This window comes from Cervus canadensis, chromosome 13, assembly GCF_019320065.1.
Source record: "Cervus canadensis isolate Bull #8, Minnesota chromosome 13, ASM1932006v1, whole genome shotgun sequence".
Taxonomy (NCBI): domain Eukaryota; kingdom Metazoa; phylum Chordata; class Mammalia; order Artiodactyla; family Cervidae; genus Cervus; species Cervus canadensis.
Window position 1 is genome coordinate 24,224,219 of NC_057398.1, and position 17,928 is coordinate 24,242,146.

Genomic DNA, 17,928 nt, shown 5'->3' on the forward strand with positions numbered 1-17,928 from the left:
ACTAGTGAGTAGTAGACTACTCACTAGACTAGTGAGTCTAATTTAATCTTTTTAGTTCACATGAAATGATGTCAAATAGTTTTCTTTTTCCTCAAATAGTATTTTTCTTATTACTAAGAAATCTTATGGTACTTACCACTCAGTAACTCAATATCAGCAATTTTAAAAAATATAAAAATAACAATCATAAAATCCACTCATATATTCTTTACATTTATGTAAATATAAATTCCAGTAGTCTTGCTAGATAAACAAGAGTACTGGAATTTATATATTTACATAATTAGATGTATATGTATAGCATATGAAGCCAAACTGAGCAATGATAAGTTTTTGTAATATGAAAATGGTTAAGTGGTTTCTGTATTTGTTCACTGCACTGATGCTCGCTTTTACATTACTTTTTACATATTACAGTATATGAAGCAACAAGCATTTTTAAATTTGGGAGAGAGGGAGCACTAAACAGGATATGAGGAATTCTTATCACTCAAACAGAATATTTCATTATGATTTCATACAATGGGTACTGTTAGAATTCAAATTATTTTCCACAGTAACCTTCTTCCTTCATTTACGAAAAGGGTGTTTTACATACTAACACTGTTAAGAACTTAAGAATTTCAGAGAAACCCTAATTTTGTTCATCTAATATTAAAATAATGGTATAACCTTACTGATAAGTCAAACAACACATTCGTATAATATTATATAGGTAAAAAGAACTATAACAATCAGTTATTACTTAGAAACTTTTTCACTATTACTTTCTAAAGATATATTTCTATGCCCTTTCTTTTTGGTTTCATATAATCATACATAACAGAAAAGTTTTTGATGCAGATTTACTATTTCTATTAAGTATGTTGATACTTTACAGGTATCATTACAGGTTTCTAAAACAAATTTCTATTTAATTTTACTAGCTGTTTTTTTCAACTGACATTAATCTTACTTATTCACTGGAAGGACTGATGCTGAAGCTGAAGCTCCAATACTTTGGCCATCTGATGCAAAGAACTGACTCACTGGAAAAGACCCTGATGCTGGGAAAGATTGAAGGCAGCAGGAGGAGGGGACAGCAGAGGATGAGGTGGTTGGATGGCAGCACCGACTGGATGGACATGAATCTGAAAAAGCTCTGGGAGTTGGTGGTGGACAGGAAGGCCTGGCGTACTGCAGTCCACAGGGTCACAAAGAGTTGCACATGACAGAGCGACTGAACTGAATCTTACATATGCATTTTACAAATACTCCATTGTTAACTCTAAATATCATTTGATTATCTGAAGAATTTTATTGCTTTTTATTGCTATTTAAGGAATTACACTGGCATTAAAGAAAAAAATAGTGGGAAACAATATATGAAAAGAACAAAAAGATCCTACCTGTTTCAACCTCATGAAGAAAGTCTCCGTGAAAGTTTTTCTGCTGAAATACCAAAATCGCTCATTTGCAGGGTACACACGTACTACTGTCTCCAGGAGAAAGCGGACTGGCTCCACCACTTCTGTGACTACCATATCCACTGCCACGGTCATGTATACTCGTTTATCTGCAGTAGAAATGTTCTGTGTTTTATGCTAACTTTATTACTATTTGGTTGAGAAAACAAAGTTAAAGAACTTAGGTTCTTTATACTCATGTTACCCTCTATGTTTAAGTGTTTTACTGACACAGAGGTTGACAAAGTAATCAAGTTTCCCAGGTACATTTCTCAATTCTCCTAGTCTCATCTTATGAAAAGACTAAATCTCTTCTGACAATTTTAATTTTTCCTTCCCAAAATCAGGCCCTCAATAAAAAAATTAAAATTTCAAATGTCTTTTACACTAAAACTATCTTTCAGGTTGCCCCCCACAAAACAAACAAAAAACCACTAGAAATAGAAAATCACAAAAACTTGTCCTTTCATTCTATAAAAAAAAGATACTAGAAATTATTAGGTTTGTTTGATGAGTTGCATGGGAAGGAATGTCAAATCAGAAGAGACACTCAACCTTCACTTTGTTCAATTTGCTTGGAAAATTTTTATTAAAATGATTCTCTCAATGTTGTATGCTTTAAGGGAAGTCTCTGGGGATTTCTTAGTACCCACAATTTCCATAATAAATATTAATCCTCAGGAAAATCACTGACCAAAGCTCTAATGAAATAGCTCTGTGTAATTTTCATACTCTTGGCATATATAATGTATAAAATATTCTCTCTGTATATACTCCATGTATATACACAGTATATTTATACATACTATAAATATAAATATATTACAAATATACATATACTATTTATAGTACATATACACTACAAATATATGTAATTTTCAAATATATACTCTATATATGGTGAAAGTCTCTCAGTCGTGTCCAACTCTTGGCGAAACCATGGACTATACGGTCCATGGAATTCCCCAGGCCAGCATACTGGAGTGGGTAGCCTTCCACTTCTCCAGGGGATCTTCCCAACCCAGGGATCGAACTCAGGTGTCTGGCATTGCAGGCAGATGGACAGAGGAGCCTGGCAGGCTACAGTTCACAGGGTCGCAAACAGTTGGACACAACTTTGTGCCTGAGCACATACTATAAATATATACATAATATATATCAGAGCCCTGGCAAGTGCTTTTTTTTTCAGACAGCAACAGTATACTGTTAGAAGTGAGCATTTCAGCTACCACTTAAAATGCTTACTTGCTACAGCCTCCTTTAAATTTTAATCTAGAATCTTCTAGGCCAGTGTCTATTGGTTATCTTTAGTTTCACTATGATAGGTTGATGGACAACTGGGAGTTGGTGATGGACAGGGAAGCCTGACATGCTGCAGTCCATGGGGTCGCAAAGAGTCGGATACAACTGAGCCACTGAACTGAACTGATGATAGGTTGATATGGACTTGATTTACCCTTTTGAAATTCATTGGGCTTTTTGAATCTGTGGTTTCATTATTCCATATAACTGTATTATTTTTAAATTACTTTTAAAATTTAAAAATTTATTTTGTCTGCAATTTTCAGTTCTCAGTTAAAAGGAAAGTTCATATAACCAAGCTTACCATTAGAAGAAACCTTCAATAGTTTCTTTTTAACCATTATACAACATTTAAAATCATCAACTATACTTCTATTAATATAATTAAACTCAATAAAAGATGTATTACATTTGTACTAAACGCAAGCATTCAATCTGCCAAGTCAAGAAAAACTGGGATTCTCTCAACATTGTATCAGGATATCATTTTGATATAGAATTATATAGTTTAACTGAACAAATAAATTTTTAAATATATTATTTTTAATTGACAACCAAATAGGTGTTAAACTACAAAATGAAACTGAACTATGTGTTACATTAAAAACAGATAAAAACTGCTTTTATAAGTTATTGTTTGAAATGTCTGTATTTTATTCTTCAAAATTATCAGCTGACTTATTTTTTTTCATTTTCATGTTGATTTTCTGAATGATTAAAAGGAAGATGTTTATAGACTGGTATTGACAAGTCTGTATCCAGAAATAACAAACTGTGGGTGTAAAGATTATTTATTCCTATATATGAAAACCTAAATTTTATATAATCATCATTATCTTTCTCTTTTTAGCCCTCATTTTGAAACAGCTTGATGTGTGATCAAATGCATGCAATTTATGGAAGTGGTAAATACTCCTGAGAATAATTATCATTTACTGTTCTTCATTAATATCTTTCCATATCCATATTCACTAATGCTCCTGTCTTTAACCAAAAGTCTATTGTGGATATAAAGTAAATAATATAAAACTAAGAATCAAGCAAACTGATCCATATTTTCTCAAGATAAATTATTGTGTTGAATCACAGTAAAGCATTTAGTAGAAGATTATAACTCATGAGGGGCTTCCCTGGTAGCTCAGTTGGTAAAGAATCCACCTGCAATGCAGGAGACCCTGGTTCGACTCCTGGGTCAGGAAGATCCTCTGGAGAAGGTTAAGCTACCCACTCCAGTATTCTTGGGCTTCCCTGCTGGCTCAGCTGGTAAAGAATCTTCCTGCAATGCAGGAGACCTAGGTTCAATCCCTGGGTTGGGAAGATCCCCTGGAGAAAGGAATGGCTACCCACTCCAGTATTCTGGCCTGGAGAATTCCATGGACAGTGTAGTTCATGGGGTCTCAAAGAGTCCGACACAACTGAACAATTTTCACTATAACTCCATGAGGTGAAACTAAATTTTAGTTTAAAGGCAGACAGTAGACAAGAAAACAACAAAAAGTCACATGGGCAATGAACAGATATCTAGATAAAGTAGGAGTAAAAACAATGGGAAAAATGAAAAATGAGCCTATTTATCATCTATAAATTCTGTTCAACACTAGACATAGTAAACAAAATGAAAAAATTAAAAACTTAAAAAAAATACTTGCCACAAATGAAATCTTAAATATACATTACTAAATTCCCAAAGGTCAAAAGGCTGGAATAAACAATTAGTAAATAAAAATATATATATATATAAGTAATCTGTAATATAAACAAAAAAAGTTAAAATAGATATCAAATATAAGCAAAAATTCCAGAATTTTCTTTCATTTCTTTCATATTCTGTCTTTTCCCCTACAAATAAAACAACCCTATTATGACACATGAAACAGTAAGCCCAAATACTTTCCTGAAGAATGTAATAAAATTAATCCACATATTCTTGGAGGTCTTTATTCTGAATAGTTATAGGAGGTTATCCCCATTGACACATAAAGTATGAAAAGAAGAATAACTCCATTTAAAATAAGTACCAGAATATTTTTTAAACATGGCAAAACAATATTGTCTACAATGCAAATTTTATAATAAATATTGAATAATCTTTTAGGAAAAGTCACCTTTTGGGGTTTCTTCATTAAGTGCCAGAAATATTGGTGCATTGGGGTTCCATATGCCAGTGATAACATAAGCTCTTCCATCACAGCTCTTTCCCATGGATTCCTATGACATTTCAAACAGAAATCACTGAGAATATTTACACCCCAAAAATCATCATTTTAACTTATATCTTACTTTAAGCAATCCAATTAATTAAATTTGAATTTACACTCAGGGCATTTATTTTCTTGGTAAATTTTTTTCACTCTACAGAAGCATTTCTTTAAATATTAAATTCTCCTGCAGCTTTCTCCAGCATTGCTATTTAGAGACACAAACTCTAGGATAAAAGGTATGCCCTTTGATGCTGACTCACAAAAACAGTATTGGTATGAAGTTATATTTAACTTTATCTTAGGCTGGTTGTCAAAATCTCACATACCCAGACACACAACGATATATGAAGTGAGAATTAAGCTAATCACAGGAAAACATTAAAATTTTTCTTCTAATGTTCTAATTTTTAATATATTCTTAAAATAACTAATTTCCTTTGTCACAATTAACACCTTTAAAGTTAATACTTTCTTATTGTCTATATGCCAGATATACGGACACTTTCTTACAATCATAAATCAATATTAGGAGACTAAGCCTGGTTTGTAATCTATACCCAAGGTTGTTAACTATCTTCCTCTACCCTTATATTTATTCTCCTTCTTCCATTCTCTCCTTTTCTTCTCTTCTTGCTCTTCACTTCCTCCACTCCTTAAGACTTTTACCAAGCCAGCTCTTGACTCTCATTAAAGCAGAAACTTCTATAGTTAAAGCAAGGCCACATTCAGTTATGTATATGTATGTGTGTATGTGGTGTGGGGGAGCTTAGAGGTTGTCCCATGGGAGAAAAGCACACAGTATACAAATATAAGCATTTGCAAAAGAGTATTATTATCTACAATATTTTCAATTTTCTATACCAATTTCCTCATATTATGAATGGAGAGTGCTAAAAATGTCAGGCTAAAAGACAAAAAACTTTTTTTTTCCAGTATTTCCCACACACAGATGCTTCTCTGAATCCTTATGAAACTATTTCAGTCATTTGGTAATTACTATGTACATTTTTCTACTGTACTGGCGATAGTTCACTGACCAGACTGTAAAGCAGAGTGGAAAAACACTCAAGACCATGTAAAGGAAATCCACTCAGTACCTCCAACACACTTATATATTCATATTCATTCTCTTTCCCTGTGTCCCTCCCTCCCTTCCATGTGCCTATCTTCTCTCTCTACTCTCTAATTAGACCCCCCATTCAGAGCAAGAATGAGCACCTGACCCCAAAATATCTAGTTTATTTCTGGACAAAAGCGTATGCTATGCTTGAGTTCAAAAAATGAGCTAGACCAATCAAATTCTCTCTTTCAATTAACAAATACCCAGGAAAGTGGGCAGTCAGCAGTGGAGCTGAAAGGTTTTGATATGAAAATAACAGACCACAGGCAAATGAAGTAATAACTGAATTTAAGGTAGGGGAAAATATATAAGGAACAGCAGAGTATTAGGAAACTGCTAAGTGTTAAGAAAGAAATGGGGAAAACAAACACACAAAAAAATCCTTAAAAATAATGAACCACGTAGTCAAAAAACAAAGGCACATACAAAGGAGGTGAACTGAAGGGGCAGAGAGTGGGGAACCTAGAGAGAAGGGCAGAGAAGAGACAGGGAGGGAGAGGAAGGGCAAGGAGGGAAAAGGGCAGGAGAGGGAAAAAAGGAAAGAGGCGGGCAATGAAGGGAGCAAAGGAGGGAGAGAGAGAAGAAGGTGCAGAAAGAGAAAAGGGAGCAGAGCACCAGAGCTGTGATAACGGGGGGCAGCTCCTAGGAAAGAGGCTCACTGAAAGAGCAAGCCCATGTGGAGAGGGGAGGCAGACAGGAAGAGATCAGACAGAGACCACTCTTCAGGTTCAGGTACAATTTCATCAAGGTCAATAACCTCTTTTGTTCTTCAGCTGCTCTAAGTGAACCTTTGTTCCCTGTAAGCAAAACAGCCTAACCAAATCAAACATATTTTTATTTCTTTTTAGTCTTCACAACCACAAAAATACTGTCTCATACATTAAAAGCCTTCAATAAAAGTTTCTCCTCGAGTCATTTCTGTTATTGTACTAGGTATTTCTATTACATAGCCTGGCTTGCTCCCATCCCCTTATGAAGAGACTTTCACAATCTTTGCTCTAGAGTTCTTTCCCAGCTCCTCTGCAGACCTTCCCTCCCCCAAGAGGGCTGACAAGATCAGGGACATCAGGGAAAGGACATCTGGACAACAAACACCTCTGCCCCAAAGAGGCCAGGCTGGAACCACCAGATGCCCTCCTCTTAAGAAAATAAACCAGGAAATAGAAACAGAATATGGCACTTTGCAATGGAACATAAGCTGAAGAATCACATACAAAGCCATGAATGAACTACTGTCAAGTTATGAGGTACCTGAAGCTGTGAGGTCAAGTAGGGACAGCAGGGTAAAGCACACAGATGTTATCAGGAGGAGGAGATAACACACAAAGAAGAAAGAAACATAAGTTCTCGCTAATCCATTCATTCCTTAAGCAAATATGAGACTACTATGCGTCACACTCTATGCCTGTGAGTGTCCAGCAAAGAAAACGAGAATGGTCCTGACTTAACGGAGTTAACAGGCTAATGATTTCCAAACAGCAGTTTGTGACCCATCTGTGGATCATAAAATCAATTTAGTGGATTATGATCAGACTTTTTAATCAAGTAGAAGAAAAAAAATAACAGATTTCATCAAACATGAATTATTTCATAAATTTCACTATTTCTTAAATTTCATAATTTAAGAATTATTTCATAAAAATTTTACTTCAGCGCTTTTTTTTTACCATTTTTAAGTGTATTAGATTACAATGTAAATTTTATTTCTGTGAGTCCAACTACTGGCCTAGTGTCTCAATAAATAGTTAATTATGAAGATCCACAAACTTTCTGGACTTCCCTGGTGGCTCAGAGGGTAAAAGCATCTGCCTACAATGCAGGAGAACAGGGTTCAATCCCTGGGTCAGGACGATGCCCTAGAGAAGGAAATGGCAACCCACTCCAGTACTCTTGCCTGGAAAAATCCCATGGACGGAGGAGCGTGGTAGGCTATACAGTCCATGGGGTCACAAAGAGTCAGACTCGACTGAGCGACTTCACTTTCTTTCACTTTCTTTCACAAACTTTCTGAGGCACCTCTAGGATTCTAAGTTGTGTTCCAGTTCCACGAAATCTGACTCTACTGAGTTTTCACCTCTTTTTGGTACTTTCCTGTTCAGCATTTCCTAGGTATCAATGGTTGTAAATCAAAAATTCTCATTTCCTTATTCCTACACTACAAGTATCTTCAAAACTTTTCTCACTACTGGGAAAAAATTCAGAGTCCATTATCTGCACCCTCCCCCCCCCCGCCAAAAGAGCTTAATTAATTTTATTTATATGTGGTTTTATCTACTATGTATAATATATATAAGTAATTCAGCTGACTAAAACTATATTTTGTTTATAAATAGAGCTTTCTTTTTCATGTATATTTTATATTAAACAAAATTTATAAATGTATAGAGAAGTCTCAGCTAATCCTGCTCATTTAGCATTCAGGGAACAAAGTAGGCACTGCTCAAAAATGATTCAACTCAAATAGAAAAGCCTCATAAATTCTGACGCTCCAAAAAAAAAAAATTCTGACGTTCAGTTGTACCCTTTTTCAAAGTTTGTCAGAATAAAGTGCAAGGGGAAATCTGTTTTCAAAGAGTTCACATATTTGGATATGTCATAGAAGTATTAATATCTTGCTCTAAAGGGCAGAACTAAGACACATTAGGCAAAGTTACAAGGAATATGATTTCAGGTGATTACAAAGGTATAACCTGTAATAACCACAACTGTCCCATAGTCTTCATTATAAGGTAATGAGTTCCTTTTTATTAGATGTAGTCTGGTTAAAGCTCAATAACTGTGTATTAAGATACCATGAAGATTAATAGCATTGGGTGACAACAAATCACAACTGCTGATAATTGTACATACAAGCTCTCCAACTTGATCAACTATTTGTTGCACTGGTAAGCCCACTGCTCCCTACAGGAGCTTCAGTGCTGACAAGCCTTTGATTTCAGTATGGATTCTTCAAGGTGGAGGGATGCACTACAAGTGAAGGGGGATCAGAAGCTCACGCCAGGTCTCTAAGTCTCTGCCAGTGATTCATCTTAATCTTTTAAACTCTGCAAGATCATTACCAATTAGGATCTAGGAGCTGATAAGTATTTAATGTCCTTGAAACTCCCTCCTCACAGAATTTTCAGGGCTCCAAAATGCTATCTCTTGCCTTAAGCAAAACCACCTGCATTACTGATATGCTGTAAAAATGGATGGAAGAGAGATGAACCAATAGCTAATTTGTTTTCACATTTAATGTAACTGGTTGTCCTTACCTTACCTACCCAAGCAATGCTTCCTCGCTATTTCTGTGGCTCACTGTACTGACTCTATGAGAGCATTTAACCCAATGATATCATTACAGATTTAAAGATCTGTTTCCATCACAAGATTATGAACCCAAAGATGTTGGAACTTTATTACCATATCTATAATGCCAGCACTTCACACAATACTTGGCATACAATTTGGTGCTCAAAAATGCTGAATAAACCATCCTACTAATACTAAAAACTCACTGTGGTATTATCCTGAAATAAAGAAAAAGATGATATAATTTGTGATATTTAAATGACATTTGCAAAATACAGCTGAAAGGAGAACATGTAGTGCTACCTAAAAGAAAAATCTCATTTAAGAACTTTATATTTATACTAAAATAACTATTTCTTACAACATTTCTAAACCATAAACTGGATGTTTTCATTAACTGCACTATTAACAGGTATTTCTGTTTAAAAGTTAAGATGGCTTGCCATTTTTACATCAAATACCAACTCTTAAATATATATTTACCTTCAAGGGCATTCCTTAAATGAATACCACTCCCACAGTAAATATACTTTGCTAATGAAAGGTAATCAAGAAGGAACAACTCAGAAAGGGAAATGCTTTAAAGAAAACAAACGCATCCATCACAGTACTCAAATTAACATCAATACCACTGCATTAAAATAAATGAAAGGAACCATATCCACTCTGGATATGCCTGTTATAATCATGTACTTGTTATGTTTGGCTCAAAGAAAGGATATTTTCCTAAGAAGTCAAACAGATGAGTAGATGAACTTTTTCATAACACTATCCTTTTATCTGCTTTCAACGTGCATATGATTCTTTCTACAAAAGTTTTTTAACTCCTAAGTTTCTCGCTCATTAGAAATTTTAAGTATGGGGTTCCAAATTAAATGACTACTATCACACAGCTGAAAGTTAGAAGTAATTTTGATAAAATGACGATTTCAAAATAGAAAATACTTTAAAAACATAAAATAACTATCAACTATACTTGGTTAAGGTGCTAAAGATTTTCATTACCATATCCAGTAAATGCATGTCACTGTTCTTCACGTTTCGACCTGGGCTTAATAACATTCCAAAACATCTGAAAATATTGGGGGGAAAAAAAGAAGAAATGAGGTATCAAGAATATATAGAAGCCCAGTGAGCAAAAGCCTTTTAATAGTAACTATACAATCTGTCTAGCTCTATACTTACAAATAACTTTTTTTAGAGAAACATCACAAATAAGAATCCATCAAGATACATAATAAAATCACAAAGAAATAAATTATTTAAATTCCCAGATCTCTATTTCTGCTTCTGAAAGATTACAAATGAACAGAAACTGTGATAAAAATAGCCACAAATTGTTAACTGAAACAAAATACAGTACTGAGACATGAACTAATTTCTAGGTAAAAATTAGAGATTGTTTGCCTTAGAGTTATTCCAAACATATTGATCAACTAATATAATTAAATTAAAAGTAAGAAAACTTAAAAAATAATTAGAATAAAACACTGTACTCTCTCTTTGCATCAAGCCAGATTAATACAATCAATCAACTGGCCCTCAACAGTCATGTTCACTGAGTACACTATCAATACTGTATCTTCAGTTTGAAAAAAAAAAAAAAGTCATATGAAACTCATTACTAAAAAATGTTATTATACTAGTGAAGATACTATCCAGCATATATTATTAACTACTTATTCTGTGCCTCCTGATGCTAAGGAAGTTTTAGGAATCCAATTAACACTATCACTTTATTTGTAAAGGGTTTTCATCAACTATAAAATTCAGTTAAACCTAACATTTCTTTATATTTGTTATGATATCATTATTTTTTCTTTATTGTTAGGAAATGTAAACTCCAGAAAAGTTAATTTACTTAAACTCATATGGCTATTACATACCTCTTGTACTCAAGAGGCAACGTGATCTATCTACAGTGCACCTCTCTGCCAACAATGTATACCCACACTTACTAGAATAGAGTAGTTTTTATTACAGTTCTCCAAACATTAAAAATATGCTATGGAGCATTTTATAAAAGGAGTAAAGAATATAAACAAACTAAATATAAGATTTTTTAAATTTCAAAGTAATGGCAGCTGAGCAGTCAATACTAAACCTGATCCTTGTTTTCCAAAGGTTTACTTTTCCAATAGCAGGGTTTGTCCTTCCATAAACAAGACAAGAGAGTGGTCGGGATGGGGAATATATGTAAATCTATGGCTGATTCATGTCAATGTATGACAAAAACCACTACAATATTGTAAAGTAATTAGCCTCCAACTAATAAAAATAAATGAAAAAAAAAGAGTGGTCCTATGCAAATATGAGCTTAGTAAGTGGTAAAACAAAAAAAATTTTACTTCCTGTAAATATTTGAGGATACTTTCCAGAAGTCATGTAAAAATGATCAAATATATAATAAAGATACAACAAAGTCAGTGGGCTTTGAGGAAAACCTTCCAAACACACTATTGTAGCAGTGAGCAAAATATAATCAATGAAAATAGAGATAATTATAACCTAATACTCATAATTTTAATATGATTCCTATAAATTGCTATGAACTGTCTTTGAACTCACATAACAAACACTGTCTATACAAATTAAATATTAATCAGCCACTTCATTGTATTATTTCTAATTGTGCCTTAAATTCTTTATAACTACAGAAAACAGTGTGGAGATTCCTTAAAAAACTAAGAATAGAACTGCCACACAACCCAGCAATCCCACTGCTGGGCATACGCCCTGGGGAAACCAGAATTGAAGGAGACAAATGTACCCCAATGTTCACTGCAGCACTATTCACAATAGCTAGGACATGGAAGTAACACAGAAGTCCATCAGCAGACCAGTGGATAAAGAAGTTGTGGTACAAATGCACAATGGAATATTCCTCAGCTGTAAAAAGGAATGCATTTGAGTCAGCTCTAATGAGGTGGATGAAATTGGTGCCTATTATACAGATTGAAGTGAGTCAGAAAGAGAAAAACAAATACTGTATATTAATGCATGTATATGGAATGGTTTTTTCCAGTAACCATGTGTGAATGTAAGAGTTGGACTATAAAGAAACCTTAGCGTCAAAGAATTGATGCTTTTGAACTGTGGTGTTGGAGAAGACTCTTGAGAGTCCCTTGGACTGCAAGGAGATCCAACTAATCCATCCTAAAGGAAATCAGTCCTGAGTATTCATTGAACGGACTGATGCGGAAGCTGAAGCTCCAATACTTTGGTCACCTGATGCGAAGAACTGAGTCACTGGAAAAGACCCCGATGCTGGGAAAGATTGAAGGCAGGAGAAGAAAGGAAAAACAGAGGATGAGACGGTTGGATGGCATCACTGACTCGATGGACATGAAGTGTGAGCAAGCTCTGGGAGTTGGTGATACACAGAGAAGCCTGGCGTGCTGCAGTCCATGGGGTCACAAAGAGTCAGACACAACTGAGCGACTGAACTGAACTGAACTGATGGAATTCAGATGATCCTACAGGCAGGGCAGCAAAGGAGACACAGATGTAAAGAACAGACTTTTACACTCAGTGGGAGAAGGCAAGGGTGGGATGATTTGAGAGAATAACATTGAAACATGTACATTATAGCACAAGTATGATGTATGAAGCACGGCACCCAAAGCTGGTGCTCTGGGACAACCCAGAGGGATGGAGTGGGGAGGGAGGAGGACGGGGAGTTCAGGACTGGGGGACACATGTATCCCAACATCAATTCATGTTGATGTATGGCAAAAACTATCACAATATTGAAAAAGCAATTATCCTCCAACTAAAATAAATTCATTATTTATATATATATTTTTTTATTAGTTGGAGGCTAATTACTTCACAACATTTCAGTGGGTTTTGTCACACACTGATATGAATCAGCCATAGATTTACACGTATTCCCCATCCCGATCCCCCCTCCCACCTCCCTCTCCACCCGATTCCTCTGGGTCTTCCCAGTGCACCAGGCCCGAGCACTTGTCTCATGCATCCCACCTGGGCTGGTGATCTGTTTCACCATAGATAGTATACATGCTGTTTTTTCGAAACATCCCACCCTCACCTTCTCCCACAGAGTTCAAAAGTCTGTTCTGTATTTCTGTGTCTCTTTTTCTGTTTTGCATATAGGGTTATCGTTACCATCTTTCTAAATTCCATATATATGTGTTAGTATGCTGTAATGTTCTTTATCTTTCCGGCCTACCTCACTCTGTATAATGGGCTCCAGTTTCATCCATCTCATTAGGACTGATTCAAATGAATTCTTTTTAATGGCTGAGTAATATTCCATGGTGTGTATGTACCACAGCTTCCTTATCCATTCATCTGCTGATGGGCATCTAGGTTGCTTCCATGTCCTGGCTATTATAAACAGTGCTGCGATGAACATTGGGGTGCACGTGTCTCTTTCAGATCTGGTTTCCTCAGTGTGTATGCCCAGAAGTGGGATTGCTGGGTCATATGGCAGTTGTATTTCCAGTTTTTTAAGGAATCTCCACACTGTTTTCCATAGTGGCTGTACTAGTTTGCATTCCCACCAACAGTGTAAGAGGGTTCCCTTTTCTCCACACCCTCTTCAGCATTTATTGCTTGTAGACTTTTGGATAGCAGCCATCCTGACTGGCGTGTAATGGTACCTCATTGTGGTTTTTGATTTGCATTTCTCTAATAATGAGTGATGTTGAGCATCTTTTCATGTGTTTGTTAGCCATCTGTATGTCTTCTTTGGAGAAATGTCTGTTTAGTTCTTTGGCCCATTTTTTGATTGGGTCATTTATTTTTCTGGAATTGAGCTGCAGGAGTTGCTTGTATATAAAATAAATTCATTAATTTAAAACAACTTAGTTTCTCCAACTAAAAAGTCAGGTCAATGAGGACAGAGACATGTCTCACATTCTCTACATATTTTGTTTCAGCCTGCATCTCTCATGGGTGTTTTACATATGATTTTTCCTATTATAGGATTTGGGGTTGGTTTAGTTATTTACTTATTTATTTTTTTATTTGGTTGTGATGGATCTTATTTGTGGCATGTGGGATCTAGTTCCCTGATGAGGGATCGAATCCGGGCCCCCTGAATTGGAAGCACAGAGTCTTACTCACCGGACCAGCAAGGAAGTCCCAATTATGGGTTTTTAACTTACAAAGGGCCTTCCTTGTAGCTCAGCTGGTAAAGAATCTTCCTCCAATGCAGAAGAACTGGGTTCGATCCCTGGGTTTGGAAGATCCCCTGGAGAGGGGAAAGGCTACCTACTCCAGTATTCTGGCCTGGAGAATTCCATGGACTATATAGTCCATGGGGTCGCAAAGAGTTAGACACGAATGAGCGACCTTCACTTTCATTTAAGTTACAAAACTATCATATAGTCACTGTAAAAAGCTAAAGAATACCAAAGTATGTAGGGAATTTCTCCTTCTCTCTAATCTCAGCCCCCTCAGGAACCAATACTAAGAGTTTAGCAAGTATCATCCCTACTTTTCTTTTGCTTGTTTTAAAAATTAAAGTTCTATACGGTGTTTGTCAGGTTTTCCTGATAGCTCAGTTGGTAAAGAATCCTCCTGCAATGCAGGAGACCCCAGTTTGATTCCTGGGTAGGGAAGAGCCCCTGGAGAAGGGATAGGATACCCACTCCAGTATCCTTGGGCTTCCCTTGTGGCTCAGCTGGTAAAGAATCCACCTGCAATGTGGGAGACCTGAGTTCTATCCCTGGGTTGGGAAGATCCCCTGGAGAAAGGAAAGATACTCACTCCAGTATTCTGTCCTAAATATTTCCATAGACTGTATAGTCCATGGGGTTGCAAAGAGTCAGACACAGCTGAGCAACTTTCACTTCACTGTCAACACGAAGTGACAATAGTGTAACCTTAGTGAAAGCACCTATCCCCTTGGGGCTCTGCTTCCTCTTCTACAAAATAGAAGACGTACAACACATGAACTCTAAGGATTCTTCCAGCATTAAAACTGTATAATTGTTTTCTATCAAGCTATAACAGCCATTTCCAAAATTATATTTCATTAAAGCACAACAGGTTTCCTATGGAGACAAGCTGGGTCTATTAGGAATAACATCTCAGTAATTAGATATTATTAGTACCACAAACACCTAATGTGAATATTAAGTGCTTCACTAGGGAATTCAAAGCATTCAACCTTCTCTTATTAACTCTATAAATAATGTTTTCAGCAAACTGCTATTACACCTATTTTTTTCAAGGAGTTCACAATCTAGTATAGGAGGAAAATAATAGACAATTAGGAGGGGGGATCGGGATTGGGAATACATGTAAATCCATGGCTGATTCATATCAATGTATGACAAAACCCACTGGAAAAAAAAAATTATAAAAAAAAAATAATAATAGACAATTACAACCTGTATGGTAAGTTCTATGATAACTGTTAGTATAGAAGGTTAACAAAGCACAGAGAAAACACATCTAACATTATTTATTGACCCAAAATTTGAAATCAAACCTCCTAAGAATAAGATTATGGTGTTATCATATTAATAATTACCATATTATAGCAGCTGTTTATTGAATGTTTTCAGACATTTACTATATTGTTGCATTCACATTTTAAAACAACCTCCATACAACAAATGATAAAATTTGTTTCCAGAAAGTAGAAGTGATTTGCTCAAACCACATAACTATTGGGCCATGACTCTGACTCCAAAACTGCATAGTCACTTAACGTTATAATTTGTCACTTTCTGGCCTATCAGTCAATGTTGTTCAACTGCTAAGTCATGACCAATTCTTTGCAATCCCATGGACTTCAGCATGCCAGGCTCTTCTGTCCTTCACAATCTCCTGGAGTTTGCTCAAATAAATATCCATTGAGTAGGGGATGCTATCTTAACTATTTCATCCTCTGCTGCTGCTGCTGCTGCCCCCTCTAATTTTGCCTATCAGAAAAAAATTATGAATTCCTAGAGTGATCCTTGGCAAGTCACACACTTCAAAGCCTCACTTTCCACATTTTTGAAACAAAAATATACCTGCTTCTAGTTTCACTATGTTAATATACAGTTGAAATGAAAAAATCTCACAGGGAAAGGACACTGCAAACTCTAGAGAAGTTGCCAATTACACATTATATGGAACAATGGATTGGTTCAAAAATGGGAAAGGGGTATGTCAAGGCTGTATATGGTCACCCTCATATGCATATTACAACATGCAAATACCAGGCTCAATGAATCACAAGCTGGAATCAAGATTGCCAGGTTCAGTTCAGTTCAGTTCAGTTGCTCAGCTGTGTTCGACTCTTTGCGACCCCATGGACTGCAGTACACCAAGCTTCCCCAACCATCACCAATTCCAGGAGCTTGTTCAAATTCATGTCCATTGAGTCGGTGATGCCATCCAACCACCTCATCCTCTGTCAACCCCTTCTCCTCCCACCATCAATCTTTCCCAGCATCATAGTCTTTTCCAGTGACTCCGTTCTTCACATCAGGTGGCCAAAGTATTGACATTTCAGCTTCAGCATCAGTCCTTGCAATTGGTATTCATGACTAATTTCCTTTAGGATTGACTGATTGGATCTCCTTGCAGTCCAAGGGACTCTCAAGAGTCTTCTCCAACACCACAGTTCAAAAGCATAAATTTTTCAGCGCTCAGCTTTCTTTATAGTCCAACTCTCACACCCATACATGACTACTGGAAAAACCATAGCATTGACTAGATGGACCTTTGTTGGCAAAGCAATGTCTCTGCTTTTTAATATGCTGTCTAGGTTGGTCATAGCTTTTTTCCAAGGAGTAAGCGTCTTTTAATTTCATGGCTGCAGTGACCATTTGCAGTGACTCTGGAGCCCAAAAAATAAACTCTGTCCCTGTTTCCCCATTGATTTGTCATGAAGTGATGGGACCGGATGTCATGATCATAGTTTTCTGAATGTTGAGCTTTAAGCCAACTTTTTCACTCTCCTCTTTCACTTTTCATCAAGAGGCTCATTAATTCCTCTTCACTTTATACCAAAACAGTGTTATCATCTGCGTATCTAAGGTTATTAATATTTCTCCTGGCAATCTTGATTCCAGCTTGTGCTTCATCCAGCCCAGCATTTCTCTTGATGTACCCTGCAATAAGTTAGATAAGCAGGGTGACAAAATACAGCCCTGACATACTCCTTTCCCAGTTTGGAACCAGTCTGTTTTTCCATGTCCAGTTCTAACTGTTGCTTCCTGACCTGCATACACATTTCTCAGGAGGCAGGTCAGGTGGTCTGGTAATCCCATCTCTTTCAGAATTTTCCACAGTTTGTTGTGATCCACACAAAGGCTTTGATGTAGTCAATAAAGCAGAAGCAGATGTTTTTCTGGAACTCTTGCTTTTTCAATGACCTAGTGGATGTTGGCAATTTGATCTCTGGTTCCTCTGTCTTTTCTAAATCCAGCTTGAACATCTGGAGTTTCATGGTTCACATACTGTTGAAGCCTGGCTTGGAGAATTTTGAGCATTACTTTACTAGCGTGTGAGATTAGTGCAATTGTGTGGTAGTCTGAGCATTCTTTGGCATTACCTTTCTTTGGGATTGGAATGAAAACTGACTTTTTCCATTCCTGTG

At 36.2% G+C, this 17,928-nt stretch overlaps 1 protein-coding gene across 7 annotated transcripts in view; it reads right to left on the minus strand.

Moving 5' to 3' along the window:
- RABGAP1L (RAB GTPase activating protein 1 like) overlaps window positions 1-17,928 on the minus strand; it is a 669,536-nt gene that overhangs the window by 534,153 nt on the left and 117,455 nt on the right. For all 7 annotated transcript variants that reach the window (XM_043484703.1, XM_043484704.1, XM_043484705.1 and 4 more), the window contains 3 exons: window positions 10,365-10,431; window positions 4,853-4,955; window positions 1,389-1,555 (listed from right to left, as the gene is read on the minus strand). In XM_043484703.1, the coding sequence (XP_043340638.1) occupies window positions 1,389-1,555; window positions 4,853-4,955; window positions 10,365-10,431 (337 nt within the window). The remainder of the gene's footprint in view (window positions 1-1,388; window positions 1,556-4,852; window positions 4,956-10,364; window positions 10,432-17,928) is intronic.